Here is a 16760-nt window from a genome sequence, read left to right as displayed (position 1 = left end):
TGATCAACAATACAAACGAATCCACTTTTTTTTAGGTTGTACGAAGATAGTATCATCAATGGAATTTTAGTTTTTAAAATGCGTATTTAATGGTATATAATAAAAGTTTATGTATAATAAATTTTTGTTCAAAATTTTAAAATATCATAAAATTTAATACATAATATAATAAAATATTATATTTTTTAAAATAAAAACTTACTCCACTATCATTTTTTTATCTATTGTTTAAGATTATTTTTCAAAATTTAGAAAAACAAAATAATGTTCTTATTTGCATAACATCATTATTTAATTTTTAATTTTACCCTTCCTTTCTCTAATTTGTAACTTTTTTTTACTCTCTTTATTTTTTCTTTATCGTTTTAAATTTTTTTAAAAAAGTGTTTATTTTGCCTTATTCTTTACAAAAATCTTAATTATTGTACATATTTTTCATAAGATGGATAATTAATTATTGTAAACTCTAAAAAACAATGAGACCGAATAATAAATTTCTTCATAACTTACCCGCAGACTAATCCTTAAAATATATTTTACTTCTAATATTGAGAATTAATGAGTAAGATTATTAAATAAAAATTTAATTAATTAGAAAAAATAAAAGTAGAATTTAAGTAGCACTTTTTATACAATTAGGACATTAATTATTTTCTTAGTGAAAAAAACCTAAGTAATAAATAAAAAAATGAAACAAATGTTTATTAATCTCACCAAAAGAACAATATATTATAACATGTGATCATGTAATGTAATATAAAAAGAAAAATAATATACGTTAAATAAATATATACATTATTAATATATTTATAAATCAAAATTATGTAAAAAATGTAAGCAATTCAACGGTCCACAAAAATAACAAGCATAACTATTGAACAAAGAGCTATGTAACCATAGGCATAGGATCCCAAGTTGTTGACACTCAATTTTTTACACCTTTTCATAATCCACTTTTTTTCCTTAAGTTATAATAGGAAATATTTCAGATACCCTAGTAAGTATATATATATATATATATATACATACTTGGAAAATAGAAAGATTAAAAAAGAAATAATAAATAAAAAATGTTATTAAGTGATGAAAAAAAGGATGAAAAAAGTATAATAATTGAATCACAATATATTTGTTGTCCATCACTCCATGCGGATTTTTCGACTCTTGTTCATAAGTGATTATACGTAATATTCTCGAAAGTGTGAAAGGATTATTATTTTGTTTTAAGCATAAGATAACCGCATAAAAAGAAGTAGAAATAACTGGAGTTTCTTTGACTTAATTATCATTCAATTGATTCAAATGGAACAATAAAACATAATGTTGGGAATGACTTTCTGTCATGCAAACCCACCTTTGAAAACATTCAAATATTGAAAGAAGAGAAAAACAGGAATGTTGCTCAAGGCATATTGGTCAGCTAGAGACCTTAATTAGCAAATATAAATGAAAGTTCATAGCATGAAGGGAAAAACTTAGGTACTTATGTCTTTATTAAAATAATAGGAAGCAGGTATTCATCACACTGTTCCCTCAGCAGTTTGGTCATCTTCAACAGCCAGCGCGGTTCTCTTGCAAATGGGGCATGTGTTGTTCAGAACCAACCAATCTTTGATGCAGCTAACGTGAAATTTGTGGCGGCAATTCAGTTTCCCAAGTTCTTCTCCATTGACATAGTCCTCCTATTGTTTACAAAAAAAAATAAAATGTTAGATAATCAAAAGAAACGGTGTGAAACGAAATGTGAACAATGTCAAGCATATATGCTCCATGTACTAATTAATTAACTCGTCAAATTCGACAATGGTTACTGAAACACATAGTTGGCCTTACCAGACATATGCTGCAGGTTTCATTTTGTGGACTCCCCTCAGTGATGGACTGGAAAATTTCACGCTCAATGTTCGATAGAATATATTCCTCACGGAGTCCTGCCTCCGCGTGGCCTAGATGACGTTGTAGAGCAGCGATCATCTGTAGCTTCAAATCATTATTTGTGGAGCAAGACTTTGTAACCAAAAGCTAAAATGATAGATAAATTTACTATTTTTTTTAACTATCTCCAAGAACATCTGATAAAATTCTCTATATAAGATTTATTAAAAGTTATGTGATCCTTTGTTAAATTCAATGCATTAGTAACATTAAATTTTTAATTAAAAAATATTTATTAATTTTTTTATTATGATCTCTTAAATTAACACACGTTAAAAAGATGAACAAATCTAAATTAAAGTCGAATTGCTTATTCTAAAACCCGGAACACCACCGAAGTTAATTTGTTGTCCTTAGGAGGAAAACAAGTGTCATACTTCCTGAACGAGTTATTATTACCGCATGCACGTTCATTTGGTAAAAGGTATAAAAAAAATAAAATAAGTAGCTTTACATTATATAGCTTTTACCTCATAGGGCACGAAATTTGCGGATAATGGAAAATATCGCCAATCTGGGATTGAATCAGGTTGCGCCATATTTATTACAATTGAGTCCTCGAGAATCAGCAATCCCTGTCAAACACGTTTGCAAATTGTATACTAGAATTGAAGTTGATGATGATAGTAAAGGGAAGTGAATTTTATTCAGTAAAAAAGAATGCAAGTTAAAAATAATACTCATAATGAAAGTTGCGATGATGAATATATAACTCAACTGGTACATGTCATTTAGTTTTGTTCCTCGTCTATGTCTTACCAACTAATGATGTTTAAGGAACATACGATAGTAAGTTTGAGAAAGAACATGCATATTTTGAGTGAAAATCTACCTCTGTCTGCAATGGGATATCTTCGCGCAGAAATTCTAGGACACTGCGAACCTGTTACATATCGAAGTATGAAATGCATATTTGAGTTTGTGAAGGCTGAATTAATTAACAAATCAATTAAGACAGAAAATCACAGTGAAACATAAACCGATCTGCATCTACCCATACCCTAAAACTGAAAAATGAGACCTTATGCAGCTTAAAAGGCATAATTTTCAGCTCTTGATAGTGATAGCTAGATTGGGATATATAGGAAAAGTGGAATAGGGATATTCCCACCCTTTACTTGCCAAAGAAAATGCATCAACAAAGGAAAGGAATATAAAGGTCTGGTTTAGAAAGATACATATATGTTGTTTCCCTCTTTAACAATGTTCTTCTGTGTGGTCAAATTGAAATGTGTGTGAAACTAAGTCCATCTTATTGGTTAGAGTATAGATAGCCACTAGTTCCCGAGTCACTTCATGAATTTATGCACATAGAAAAGGTTAATATACCGAACTATATATATATATATATATATATATATATATATATGATTGCATTGGTATTAAAAGTTTCTTCCTATTTCCATTCAATTTACATAAAGGATTTCCAATAAAGTATTTTCTTCATTCAACCGCACTCCACATGTAAATCATTATATGATTGGACAAACTGTAATTTCTAAATTTTAGCGAGAAGAAATATATAACAAGCTTTGTATAAATGATCAAACTACCTCAATTAGGATAAGCAGCCCAAAATTATTAGAAAATCCAATATAAATATAGCAGTTCAACTAGAAATCAGATACACTAATTAAAACAGAAATAACTTAATCAATTATTTCTGTTTCTTATCCTTTCATTCATTGTCTTCTCAACTAAAATGTGACACATGTGGTTAATTTAAAAATAACACTTTCTCGGTTTTTTTTTTTTTTTTTTCCAAATGTCACTTACTAAATAAAGGACAAGAAAGACAGAAGCAGAAACAGAAATAAAATCCTAACTCCCTAACTACGGAAAGTTTCTAACAAAATTTACATCAAGAACTAATGAAACCAACATACCCATCGTGGCTTCATTCAATATCATAAATATATTCTCACGTGACTTACAACATAAAAATAGAACACAAAACATCAGTATCAATTAGTTCAACTAAATCAGTATAGGGTTGGGCTGTTAAATACAATCAGTTGTTAACTTTCCCTAAATATTAATGGCAAACCATTTGAGCATCGAAATACCTCTTCAAGGAATATTTGAAAAGCAAGTTATCAACAAATTAATTCACAGGGAGTTAAACCATTTAAAGGAAGGTAAACATCGAAATACCTCTTCCCACATAGTGCTGAGCATTTCAGCTGCTGTAAGATTGACTGCAGAAGCACCAGCTCGATTCTCCAATCTTGCAAAAGAGTTTTGCTGGTTCTCGGATACAACTCCAACGTTGAAGCTTCCCTGTGAGATTTCTGAAGGTAAAAGTGGTAGGCTAGGATTTCTTGGCTGATATGAACCGATAGATGAAGCCACAAGTTGGCTTGCAGTAATAGGCGATAGCCTTATGTATTGTTCATAAACTTCCAACCTGTGAATCGATGCACCAGCATTTGATGGTTCATTACCATGAGCAGAACGAAGTTGATTGGAAGAAGTAGGTGAAAAGCATCCAAGGATGTTTGCATTTCCATTGCTTGACCAATTACTTCCAGTTCCAATTTGAGGGCTCATGAAATTACCTGCAGCAGGAATATTGTTATCAAAAGGTATCATATTCATACCTTCATCACTTGTTCTTCCCATCACAGAATAAGATGCATCACGAGCATATCTTGGCCTCATAATGCTGTTACTCCAAAGAGCCTGTTGAGTTTCAAGAACATTAGGAGCATACTCCATTGGATGCTCCAAGCCAAACCCACCAAGTGAAGTTTCTTCATGGTCAAAGAAAGGAGGGTGGTCACGTTGGAAATGCCCTCTTGATGACAACATGTTAACTTGAAGATTGTTGTGACTTTGAAGGTTTTGAGTTTGTCCAATTTCATTAGAAACTGGGCATGTAGCACTGTGGCCAATTTCAACCGTAGAGTTCCCCGAATGGCCATATCCAGAAAAAGGACACGTGCCGATGGCATTGACTTGAAAAGGATCAACCCTTCGTCTGGGGTTTCGTGCATCTTGTGCTCCCATGCTTGAACTTTCACCAACAGCAAATTCTGACAAAGCATACTCATCATCATATCTTCTCTTGAAGGGCAAGTGCCTCATGTTTGGTGAGTTGCCATCTACACCACCTCGTTCTTCCACCACATATTCAGCACTGTTATTTGCATTCACAGCAGAAGAACTGGCATTTGATCCATGTGGATGTAGGGATACAGAATATGATGGCAAATTTTGATTGTTGTAATGGTTGTTCCCTACATGTTCCGCTGCTAAATGCATGTCAACAGCACTGCCACCATTGCTTGGAGTAATATTACTACTACCACTCCTCGGGTGAAGGAAATGATTCGAGTTTAGCCCAAAGTGTCTACCTGAGAAACTGGCAGGGAATGAACTGGAAGAAGAAACGTTCATTCCGAATGGTCCAATTGCAAATGACTCACGAGGAAAAACACCTAAGTTGTTTTGATCATTGTTGATTGGTGCAACACTAGAACTCTCACCATAAGGGCGAAGATTTGTTCCAGCAAGCCTAACTGGGAACCTTCCATCACCAGACCTATTGGGAGAGCTTGGAGATGAGAGAAATCTCATTGTCGAGACGGATGGCTTCCTGAAACCGCAAGGGGACATATAAATAGATCGAGTTAACAGTACAGTCCAATATAAGATCGTTCCATGAAATAAGAATCGTAGCTAGTTCAATATACTCAAATGAAAAGTGATGTTGCAAGTAACTTACTTCTCCAGGCTGTTAAATATCTAAACAAAAACAAAACTATAGGAGCATGTGCTCTTGGAAAATCATAAGACCCCACCCAGATTTTGAATCTTAGGTGGACCGAGGAAAGAGAAAAAAGGAAAAAGAAAGAAAGAGAGAGAACGTAAGAGATGAAATAAATGATATAAAAAGTTTTAAAAAAATAAATATAAGTTATATACTGTTATACTATACTTTTTCTTCAAAGTCAACAAACCTAAACGATAACCTATACGCTTAGGCAAGAAAAGAGTTAAAAATATAATCTTTAAACACAATTATTTATTTATTAATTAAAATTATAAAAGTATTAATGAAATTCATTAATTAAAAGTAAGACATAAATAAATTTATAACTGTTAATAAATTTTAGATAATAATAAAAAATACATTTAAAAAAATATATTAAAAGACATATTATTAATATTTCTCTTAAGCTAATTGTATACACCTCAAAATACAACCACCTAAAAATGTATAAAGATAAAATAAAAACTCTTCACAAAATTTTTTCATGGGAATGTCATTAGCTAATTAATCTCACAAACATGGACTGAAATATATCATGATAAAAAAAAAAATCTATATACAGATTTCCTCCTTTTGATTTTAAAAATCTGTATATGAAGTTTTTACAAAAAGGGAGATGGAGTTTAGAAGGCAAAGGAGTGTGTATACAAAAGGTTTTTCATTGTTTAAAGGGTAATATATACATAAAATTTTAAATAAAAAGTAGATCTATGAAAAAAAATAAGAATATGAAATTATAATCAATACATATAAAAGCTGTAACTCAAAACAAAATAATCACATAATAAACCAATAATTTGAAGGACATAAAAATGAAGGTCCTGGTAGATAGGTTTGATCTGCCAGCCAAATAAGATGATGAAAGACTAAATAAGTAGAATAAGCAGATCAATGGGGAGGGGCACAACACAACGCATGTACCAAACCCAACCTTGAAACACACAAATGTACAAGATTGGGTGGTCATATAACATACATGCACCACTATTCTCACCCACTGATTCCACAAATGACAAGGATAGTTTTTGAGAACATATACCCGAAAGATCAGTAGACTCGAGAACTGGTCAGTGCTAAACAACCTTTTCACTTTTTCTCCTCACACTTTCTTCTGTGCTAAGATGAACAACATAAAATTAGTGGAGACTAATTTATAGATTGAATTGGAGGGTCATCCAAAATCTCCTTTCATGGCTTGCTCTTAATACCTATGATAGAGTTGTATGAACGCCTTGAAAACTTTGCTGTCCATGACTCATCCATTTTATTGTATAAGGAAACAATATCCTTTCCAAAACATTTACCTTTAAAATTCTTACCTTTCATGCACATGCACACAAGTGGTACGTGGGAAGAAATTCAATATATATATAAAAGATTGTTTTGGAAAGGAACAAGTACTGTTACCTTATTTTGTTTAATTATTTTTTATAAATATTATTTTTTATTAATTTAATTATCTGTTTAAAAAATGCAATAAATAAATTCAGTTTATAAAAATTCAAAATTGTTTGACAACTTAATCAATAATTTTATTTTAACGTATAATATACTATTTAAAACATATAAGTAATATTTATGAAATTATATATTAATAAATGTTTAGTTAACTAAATTTTGAAAAATATAATTATAAAGATAGTATTATATAATTTAATGGTTAATTATTTTAAAAATTTATTAAAAAAGTAAATTTAATTGATGAAATTTAAGATTTATAAATAATTATTAAGTAGAGTAATTTTTATAAAATAACTTAAATACCTCTCTCTCTCTATATATATATATTACAAAGGAGCGTTTTAAAATATAATTTTTTAATATTTGAACTGCATGTATGCATATATGCAAAGTCTACGACCAAATTGGAAATTTGTTGACTACCACAAAATAATGAGATTTTTTAATTAATTAAAAATAATTTAATTTTTACTTCAAGCACTAATTCAAGTGCATTTAATACATTTGAGCAAGTTTTTCAAATTACTTAATAAATAAATATGAAATAAATTTTAAATTATTTAATATTTTTAATATAATACACTTTTACTTTTAAATACTTTTATTTTATTTTTAATTGGTATTTTAAGGATATTTGATAACATTTATATTTTTCATATAAAAGGAAATATATCTTTCCAAATATGCAAATGGGGCAACTCATTCAGCTTTCAACCCAGTGCATTGTGTTTAAATAAAAATAGAAATGACATATTCTTTAAGGTGATAATGGATTTTATATTCATTAAGTATCATGAAAAATAATTTTTATTTGCCTGAATATAATTATTATAGTACTGAAATTCAATTATTTGTGCTATATTTATTATGTTTATTTCATATTTATGTTTATTAATTATATATAAATATAATTAAAATTTTAGAGAAATAGTTCTTTTATAATTTTATACATATGTTAGGTTATAATATGATACATTATTGGATTGAGTTTGACTGAATAATTTTATACTTTATTTTATATATTTTTAATGAATATTCTTTATTTTATATTGGTGCTTATGTCTTATTAGTTTATAAATAAATTATTAGAGAATATGACATTTTAATTAATAAACTGCAGGTAATAAATATGAGTGTATATTTTTGACATCTAAGAAGTATGAGGATAGAAATTAAAGTTATTAATTATATAGGTAAGCGTAATTGTTTAAACGGATATATATATATATATATATATATATATATATATATAAATTTTTTAGAAGGGAAATATTAAATTTTAAAATCTTTGAAAAAAGTATTTATGAATATATGTGGTTTAAATTTTAATAGAAAAATATATAAAAAATTAAATCAATTCATTAAAAAATTTAAAGAAAAAATTTACTGAAAAAGGGAAATTTAAAAAAATTAATATTTTAAAACCTAAAAAAGAAATTTTAAATAATAATTAAGTCATGTGTTATAAAAAATAAAATAAATAAAATATGTTCTTTTCTATGTATAAAGTTTACAGCTCAGAGTACATTTCTATTATGCTTCTTTCCAAAAAAAAAAAGTAGAATTAAATTAAAAATTATTAACGTTAATAGTTAAAGTTAAATTTAAATAATAAATAATTTTAATATAATATATATTTTTATATTTTTATTTTAAAATATTTAAATTCAACTTAAAAAATAATAAAATATTCATTTACACGTTCAAATTTTATGTTGGCAAGTTTTTATCAATTTATATATTTTAAGAGAAATTTCAGTGACGTACTCTTAATTATTTATTAAAATTTATATTAAAAAGATAAATATAAGAGATAAATATTAAATTAAAAATAAAAAAAGTAAGACATACATATTTTTAATTATTAATAAATTTTAGTCAATAAAATATTATATTAAATGATAATTTTCTAGCATTTCTCATATTTTAATGCTTTTTGTCAAGTGTATTATTCACCTATTTTCTATTTTTGATAAATGTAAAAACAATATCATTCACAAATCATGTTAAATAGAAATATGCATATATTATAATACGAAAAATTTGTGTGCATCTATTAAAAAATATTATACCATCAAAAAATATTGTTTAAAATATAAATTAAATTATATTAACATAAGTTATACTTATATTTTTAATAACTGATGTACTGAATAATTTAATCATATAGATCATTTATATGATTTTTCTTATTATAAATTTATTTTTTATTTATATACATTAAATTAATATAATATATATTTTAAAAATATATAAAAATAAAGACACTTGAATTATAATTATTTAATTTTAAATAATGACACAAGTAATAAAAATAGTATATAATTATAATTTAACAATTAAATGGATAAAAGTTATATTTTATATAAAATTATTAAAAATATAAGAGTAAATATAACTTGTAATTAAAATTTGTTTCATTGTTTAATAATTTTTATAAAATTATTTTGAAATAAATAAATGTATTAAATTTTTAAATGATACATCTTAAAAAATATTAAATACACTCTATTAAATGCTTTAAATTATCATAAAAAATCTGTATTAAATATTTTTTTATAATTTAAGATAAAAAATAATTTTATACTTAATAAAAAATTGTTTTTAGCTTCTTAATATATATATATATATATATATATATATATTCTTAAATATGTATTAAAAATTAATTAATGCAAATGTCATGAATGGTTTATTATATTAAAGTTATTTTGTTTTCTATTTTTATTTGAGATAATCTTTAAGAAAAGAATAAAACCTTTGTCTAGCTAAAAAAATTAGTTAATATCTTTTGTAAATTAAAACAATCGTTGAATGTCTATTTTGCTCCAATCTTTATTATTAAAAAATAGTCATGATTAAAAATAAACTTACTACATCTAATACGCATACTAAAAAAATTGGATTAGTAATTTAATTTCAAAAATTTATGTTTTGTAACTTTATAAATTATTTTATTAATTTAAAATTGATTTTTATGTATGGAAGTTATGAAAGTGTATATTGTAACAAATTATTCAGTGAGAAGTATAAATGTCTAGATCCCTTTAAGTAAAAAAAGAAATAAAGTTATTGCAAAATGGAAAGTCAACAAATGCAAAATAGGAAGTCAAAAAATGTACCAAAAAGATTAGAGATGATGAGTTTACAAATTTATCTTAATAAATACGTACCAATGCAGATAATCCATAAATTGAAAATTTGTAACTTATAAAACAATTTAGGAGTATAATCTTTAATGCATATATATATATATATATATATATATATATAGAAAGAGAGAGAGAGAGAGAGAGAGAGAGAATAAATTTAAGTGTTGACGATTAAAATATTAATAATTTGAGAGGACAACGAATATACATAGTTACATCCTTTCATTTTATTCAAAAATTTCTTAAATGACATCAGCATTTTTAATCAAGTTCAATCCTGCTTATTATATATTAATTGTTACTTCTTTGAATACACTTCATCTTTATAAAAAAAAATTATTTTAATCTATATAATATTATACAAAATAAGAAATTATATATAATTTTTATTAAAAATTATAAAATTTAATGTAATTCAATATAGTTATAATTTTAAAAACTATACTTTTTGATAAAAACTTATTATCTATAATTTCTTATTATGTACCGTGTTGTATATATTAAAAAATTATTATAAAAAAAAGTCGATCATTTAATTTAGGCTTAAAGGATTATAGTATATTTGGTATGATATTTCTCCTTGTATTTAGAAATTCTTAAATGACATTAGAATTCACACTATCTAATAATAGTAATTATTATTATTATTAAAAAGTTTAATTTTGTTTTGAAACAGTCATTTCAAACTCGGATGAAAGGTTCTAAAATTTTCTATAATCTACAATAACAAATTAATTGGACTAATATTGTTTTTCAATAGTTAGGTATACTATACATTTATATTATCAACTTAAGTATCATAAAATGAAAATATTTATCTTTTAAAATTGATTAAAAAAAATATTTGTTAATTCATATTAAAAATAAACTTAATTGTAAAAGTTTACAGACAGCATTCAGTATTCAAGATCGTTGAATATATTCAGTAGTAACATTTTCTTTTGCTCACAAATCTTTAAATGGCATTTTCAGTTTTTAATATTATATGATTCATTATTTATTATGTATTTGGATAAACTTTACCTCAAAAAAGTTTTTTGTTTTAAAATTCAGAATAAAAGTTCTTAAACATTCTAAAAACTACAGATAAATAAGTGAGTGTACTAATCTAGTTTTTCAATGGTAAAGGAATTCATGTCATTATGGTTCAGTTTAAAAAAAATGCTCTATAAAATGGAAAAAAAAATTATTTAGTACCATGTTTGTTTATCATTCACATGCACACATACATATATAATGAACAAAACTTAAGAGTGAAAGTTAGAAAAAATGTTATACAATATTATTAATGAATTAGTATTAGAGTAGTCTCTGTTGATGTAAATTTTGTCTAATTAAAAGATTATTAATATAAATATTATGAATTTATACTAATTATAAGATACATTATTTGTCTATTTTATTAGTACGGAATAATAATATATATTGTTAGTGTATTAAATATTAATATAATATAATATATTATATTATTAAAATAGATTCATGATGTATATATTAAAAGATTAATTTCTATTACATAAAGGATATATTAACAAAAACAACAACATTTGACAGTTTTTTATTTGTTAATAAATAATATTTGTTGGAATTAAGTATTTTTGGAGGTCATTAAATACATTCAAAGAAAAACGTTCCTTTTTATTGTTTTTTCAAGGGTGAATATAAAATTAGATATTTAATTGTATTCCGAAAATAGCAGAAAATTTCCAATGTATATCACTCCGACTATATATTTTCAAAGGAAAAAAATATTCAATAAATTTAATTTTTCATTAATCTTCTAATAAAGTAAAAAAATTCAAAGTCTCAACATTAATAAAACTATTTATAGAAACAGATTTTCATGAAGCTTTTAAAAATAGTTAACAATTAAACCCTGATTAGTAAAAAAATTATAAAGAGATATAAGAAAAAGAAAATATTTTTTTTACTCTGAGTTTAAAGGTTTAGATTTCACTCACTAAAGGTTCAGAAAAGAAAAGAAAAACCTTATAAATTATCAAGCATAATCGATGAAGTGTAAAGATAATTAAAGTAAAATTCCAACTAAAAATACTCCAGACATTCACAACGAATAAAGAATAAAAGAATTGAATTATCAAGAAGTTGGATATGATTTTTTTTTATCTATACTAGAAAGATACATCATTTTGCTGCAAAGGATTACGTTTTGTATACTGTCTAAGGCTAAGCCTGCATCAACCCATTCAAGGCCTATTTGTAGTTTGCAGGTCTGAACAATGTGCTTGGCTTCTCCATTTTGCTTTTACACTATAATTTGATTTTCCAAACACTAGTTTCCACCATTACCAAAAACAAAGACACTTGTCTGCATATTTTCTTTTAAGGTTTAGCTAAGTTTTGTGTTACTTATTAAAAATTCGCAATTTATTAAACAGACTTTTGATTATGTTTATTGTTTAGTCTATTTAAGTATTATGAACTTCTCTATTTAGGCTTTTTTTAAATAAATAATTAAATAAAATATTTGTGATATTTAGAGATTCAAATAACCAGTGCATTGTTAACCAAAAAATAAACCATCACCGTCCATTGTTCATCTAATTTTGAGCTATCTATCTCCCCCTAGCAAGTAATAAGCAACATATTATGAAAAACATATTTTAAAATTGTAAAATATAGCAAATTACTGAAAAGTTAAGATGAGCATACATTTGGGTGCATTCCAAAAGTCTCAACTTTTAATTTATTCACGCAAGAAAGTCAACAGAGAAACGTGTATGGAAAAAAAGGGTCCAGTGGAGAAACTTACAAAGAAAAATAAAAATTAAAAAGAAACTTAAAAGTGGACCCAAAAATAATAATAATAATAAAAAAGAAACTTAAAACTACCCAAATGTAATTGGAATTTCCAGTCAAAATATTTCAAATTTATTAATGGGTAAACTGAGTCAAATTAAAAATGTTTACCACAACTATATATATCTCTTGTCACTGGAACTATGTTCAACCGTTTAAAAGGAAAAGATATATTCAAACAATGTTGCCAATGCTTTTCTTGTACGCAATATTATGGGTACCAAATAAGTCATCTAACAAGTTTTACACGATTCTGAATGAATTAATGTTACTCGTTCTATGTCTAAAAAACGCTCAGCTCCTCTCAAAATAATAATAATAATAAACTGATACCATTTATTGCCTCGCTTAACTCTCGAGGATCTCACTATGATTTCCAAATTCCAATTATTTAATCATTCAATATATATGATAATGGAAAAGAAAAAGATCGATGGAAAATAAAATAAACCCATCCATGGACATGGGATCCAATAGATAAACAGAAAAGAGAATCCAGAATCTAAATCTGAATCTGTGTGTGAATAAAACCTGTAAAAGCCGCCAATTCTTTTTACTAAGAATAATAAAGGGCAAAAAAGGTAGGTAGATACATCCCAATAAGAAAGGAAACACGTGGCAATAAAGAAACATGAAACGATGACGAAAACATGAGGACACTTTTTGATCTATATTATTGTTAATAACTGGAAGAACATGGAGGAACCAGAACCAAAACCAAACTAAGAGCCATTTCTATCATTAGAACTGCGCAGAGTTTAAGGCTTTGTGGTTAAGGTATTGTCCCTTTAACTAAAGAAGCAAGCTTAGTTTTGGTTTTGTGAGTTAGGATCTTATTATATGGAAGCTGAGGCAGAGATTGATCGGTTGCCCATTGACTTGTTGGCTCATATTTTTGTTCTTTTCACTTCCTTCACTGATTTGGTCCAGTAAGTTGATGGTCATTGCATGAGTGTTTGGTTGTCTTCATTCACCCACCGTAACTTTGATGTGCTTAAGTTTGATGTTAGTGTTTGATGTGGTTTTGCAAGGGCGAGTAGTGTTTGCAAGAAATGGAAACAAGGGGTGAGGGAATCCTTTGCTCGAAGACACAATTTGAGCTTTGCGGGTTGGAAGATGGATGATGACTCCACTGCTCGCCTCGTTTGCTATGCCTACAACCTCACAAAACTAGATATGTATGTATGCCTTTCTTTTCTTTTGCAAAGGCTGAATTCTATTCTATTATTATTTGGTTATGTGCTGATGTTTTTTTCTGATTATGTGATTCTATGACCCTTTGTAGTTTTTGATAACAATGATGATAGATTGATTCTGATATCATTATCTTCCCCTTGATGGATTTTGTTAACAATTTTTCTAACTCGGGTAATATTTCACATGATAAGAATTTATATACAGTGAATTTTTATTGAAAATTACACAATTCAACACAATGAAATGCATTGATGCTGTTATTGCATCACAGGTCAGAAAAATCGTTTTCCTAAACATCAAAGTGGCGAGGTTTTGTGTTGGTTTTAAGAGCTTTGGAGATGAATTATAAATTTGAGTTTATATATTTTGACTGTTCGAGGAATTGAATTGGCAATTCAATGGCAACTACCTATGCTACTTGAGGTTAAGGAATTTGGAGAAGGTTGCTGAATTGTTTGTTTAGGGATAACAAGATATTTAATCACTATGGACATGCTGCTTTGTTTGAAAGCATAGGATTTCACTGTGGCTGTTGTGGTGACTTAAACCATGTCTCTAACCTTTTTCTCCTGATTTTTGGACGCAGTGGTTTCATAGAGCAGCAGTTTTTTTTTTTTTTTTTCTGGTTTTAAAGTTTTTTGATATGATGGTGCTTAACCAGTGTGAGAGTGAGAGATTTCTACAATAGCAAGTAGAGGCTGAATAAATTAGATTAGAGATGTTAGTTCTTTTAAACCTCTAAAGAATATACGAGGATGGCATTGGTATTGTGACAAGTAAAATTTAGCACCTGAAACAAGCAATAATAGAGTTTGATACTTTTTCAGCATTTATGTAAGCATATGAGTTGTCGTTATGATTGTATGATGCCAACCATGCATATTTAAGATGCATAACATTTACTTGTCTTTTGTATTTTCAGACCGAGGAGCCGTTGGGGTTGCCAAATAACTGATGTTGGACTTCTCAGAATATCTATGGCAAAGTGTGTCATCAATCTCACATCCATATCATTGTGGGGTTTGACTGGCATCACAGATGAAGGTGTTGTTCAACTGGTATGACATTGTCATTGTAGTTTTTTGGGACTTTCAAGCCTGCGATGTGAGATCTATTGCTTGGATCTTCTTGTTTGTATTTTGAAAATTTTAGTTTTTCACAACACCATCAATGGGATGATATTCATTTTAAAGGAGAAAAATATAAAATGGACTCAACTTGCAATTGTTCCATTCCATCTTATATTAGATGTATCTTGGGCAATGGCTGTTCTAGACTACAACAGGTAGGGATATAAGACGTATCTTGGGAATCTGAGGCTGTTCACAATTCACAACTAGATTGTGTAGATACTAGATACTATTCTGGCATTTGTCAGGTAGATGAATAATGAATTGTTATTTTGAGTGTTTCTGCATCCCTTGGAGGCTAATAGCATGTTTGGATTTCAGTTAATAATCCGAAAACCGTGATTTCAGTTAATTCCTCTTGCTTCTCTGATGACAATTATTTTGAGTTTTTAACAGATAACCAGGACTAGATCCTTACAACATCTGAATGTTGGTGGTACGTTTATCACAGATGAATCTCTGTTTGCGATTGCAAGAAGTTGTCCGAAGTTAGAGGTAAGTTATAAGAATTTGAATATTAGGTTCTTCTGTTGAATTATTCTCCTCCAATAACCAAAAAGGACAAAAAAAGCAATAGTACCTCAGAGCATGCTCATTGTCAGAAGAGAAAAATAATCATTCCCATTTATTAGAAATGATGTTTCATCATCTCACTGTATGTATTTAGCCCGTATTCTTGATAATCAATCTTTATTGGCTTAAGTGTTTCTCTGAGTCCCAGACTATGTGAAGAAGATGTGACATATTAATCATGTTACATATGATTTTTCTTCAGACCATTGTTCTTTGGAGCTGTCGTCATGTAACTGAGAGTGGGCTCTTTGAGATAGTTGATAAATGCCTCAAGCTCAAATCAATGAATGTATGGGGAACACGAGTTCCTGTGGATTGTCTAAGCAATTTAAATATTGTAAGACCAACCCTTCAGATAAAACTTTGAAACTGGATTGCTTGCATGCATAGAATGGGGTCGAAGGTGTTGATTTAAGTGATATTTTCACTGTTTCTTTTTTTTTTTTTAGTTGTACAGAACAGATTGTTTAGTTCTTGTATTCTTAAATTCAACTTGCTTTAAAAGTTGAATATGTCGAAGTCCATTAATTCCGGTATATCATGATGCTATTGCTGTAAATGTAAGTCATAACACGTAACGATTGTTGTACACTTTATTGATTCATGTAATGACCTACATTATTTGAATGTCTATAAATACCCAATCCATGCAGAAATAGAATAAGATTCCGTGGAAATTTCAGCGTCTGTTTTATTTTATCCATTGCAAATTTGAAT

At 27.4% G+C, this 16760-nt stretch overlaps 2 protein-coding genes across 2 annotated transcripts; one reads left to right on the top strand and one right to left on the bottom strand.

The window, feature by feature from the left end:
* Positions 1-1520: 1520 nt before the first annotated feature.
* LOC113870256 lies at positions 1521-5514 on the bottom strand. Its single transcript, XM_027506849.1, has 5 exons — positions 4090-5514; positions 2768-2818; positions 2406-2510; positions 1834-1974; positions 1521-1682 (listed from the first exon to the last, which is right to left on the bottom strand). Exons 1-5 carry the CDS (start codon positions 5512-5514, stop codon positions 1521-1523), a joined length of 1884 nt encoding a protein of 627 aa, XP_027362650.1.
* Positions 5515-13826: 8312 nt separating this feature from the next.
* On the top strand, positions 13827-16688 carry LOC113869343 (F-box protein At5g67140). Its single transcript, XM_027505629.1, has 5 exons — positions 13827-14072; positions 14175-14321; positions 15263-15398; positions 15867-15965; positions 16246-16688. The coding sequence occupies exons 1-5, from the start codon at positions 13984-13986 to the stop codon at positions 16408-16410; spliced, it is 636 nt and encodes a 211-aa protein (XP_027361430.1). The 5' UTR covers positions 13827-13983; the 3' UTR covers positions 16411-16688.
* The last annotated feature ends 72 nt before the right edge of the window (positions 16689-16760 follow it).

This window comes from Abrus precatorius, unplaced genomic scaffold, assembly GCF_003935025.1.
Source record: "Abrus precatorius isolate BTA unplaced genomic scaffold, Abrus_2018 Scaffold6, whole genome shotgun sequence".
Classification (NCBI taxonomy): domain Eukaryota; kingdom Viridiplantae; phylum Streptophyta; class Magnoliopsida; order Fabales; family Fabaceae; genus Abrus; species Abrus precatorius.
Note: the sequence above shows the minus strand (reverse complement) of the source record. Positions and strands in the feature narration are given on the sequence as shown.

Excerpts from the sequence above, each read along its gene's own strand:
- LOC113869343 (XM_027505629.1), top strand. The coding sequence starts at position 13,984 with ATGGAAGCTGAGGCAGAGATTGATCGGTTGCCCATTGACTTGTTGGCT. Across the intron at positions 14,073-14,174 it reads TCCTTCACTGATTTGGTCCA|GGCGAGTAGTGTTTGCAAGA; the intron begins GTAAGTTGATGG and ends TGGTTTTGCAAG. Across the intron at positions 15,399-15,866 it reads ATGAAGGTGTTGTTCAACTG|ATAACCAGGACTAGATCCTT; the intron begins GTATGACATTGT and ends AGTTTTTAACAG.
- LOC113870256 (XM_027506849.1), bottom strand. The coding sequence starts at position 5,514 with ATGAGATTTCTCTCATCTCCAAGCTCTCCCAATAGGTCTGGTGATGGA. Across the intron at positions 1,975-2,405 it reads CAAATTTCGTGCCCTATGAG|ATGATCGCTGCTCTACAACG; the intron begins GTAAAAGCTATA and ends TTGAAGCTACAG. Across the intron at positions 1,683-1,833 it reads AAACCTGCAGCATATGTCTG|GAGGACTATGTCAATGGAGA; the intron begins GTAAGGCCAACT and ends TGTAAACAATAG.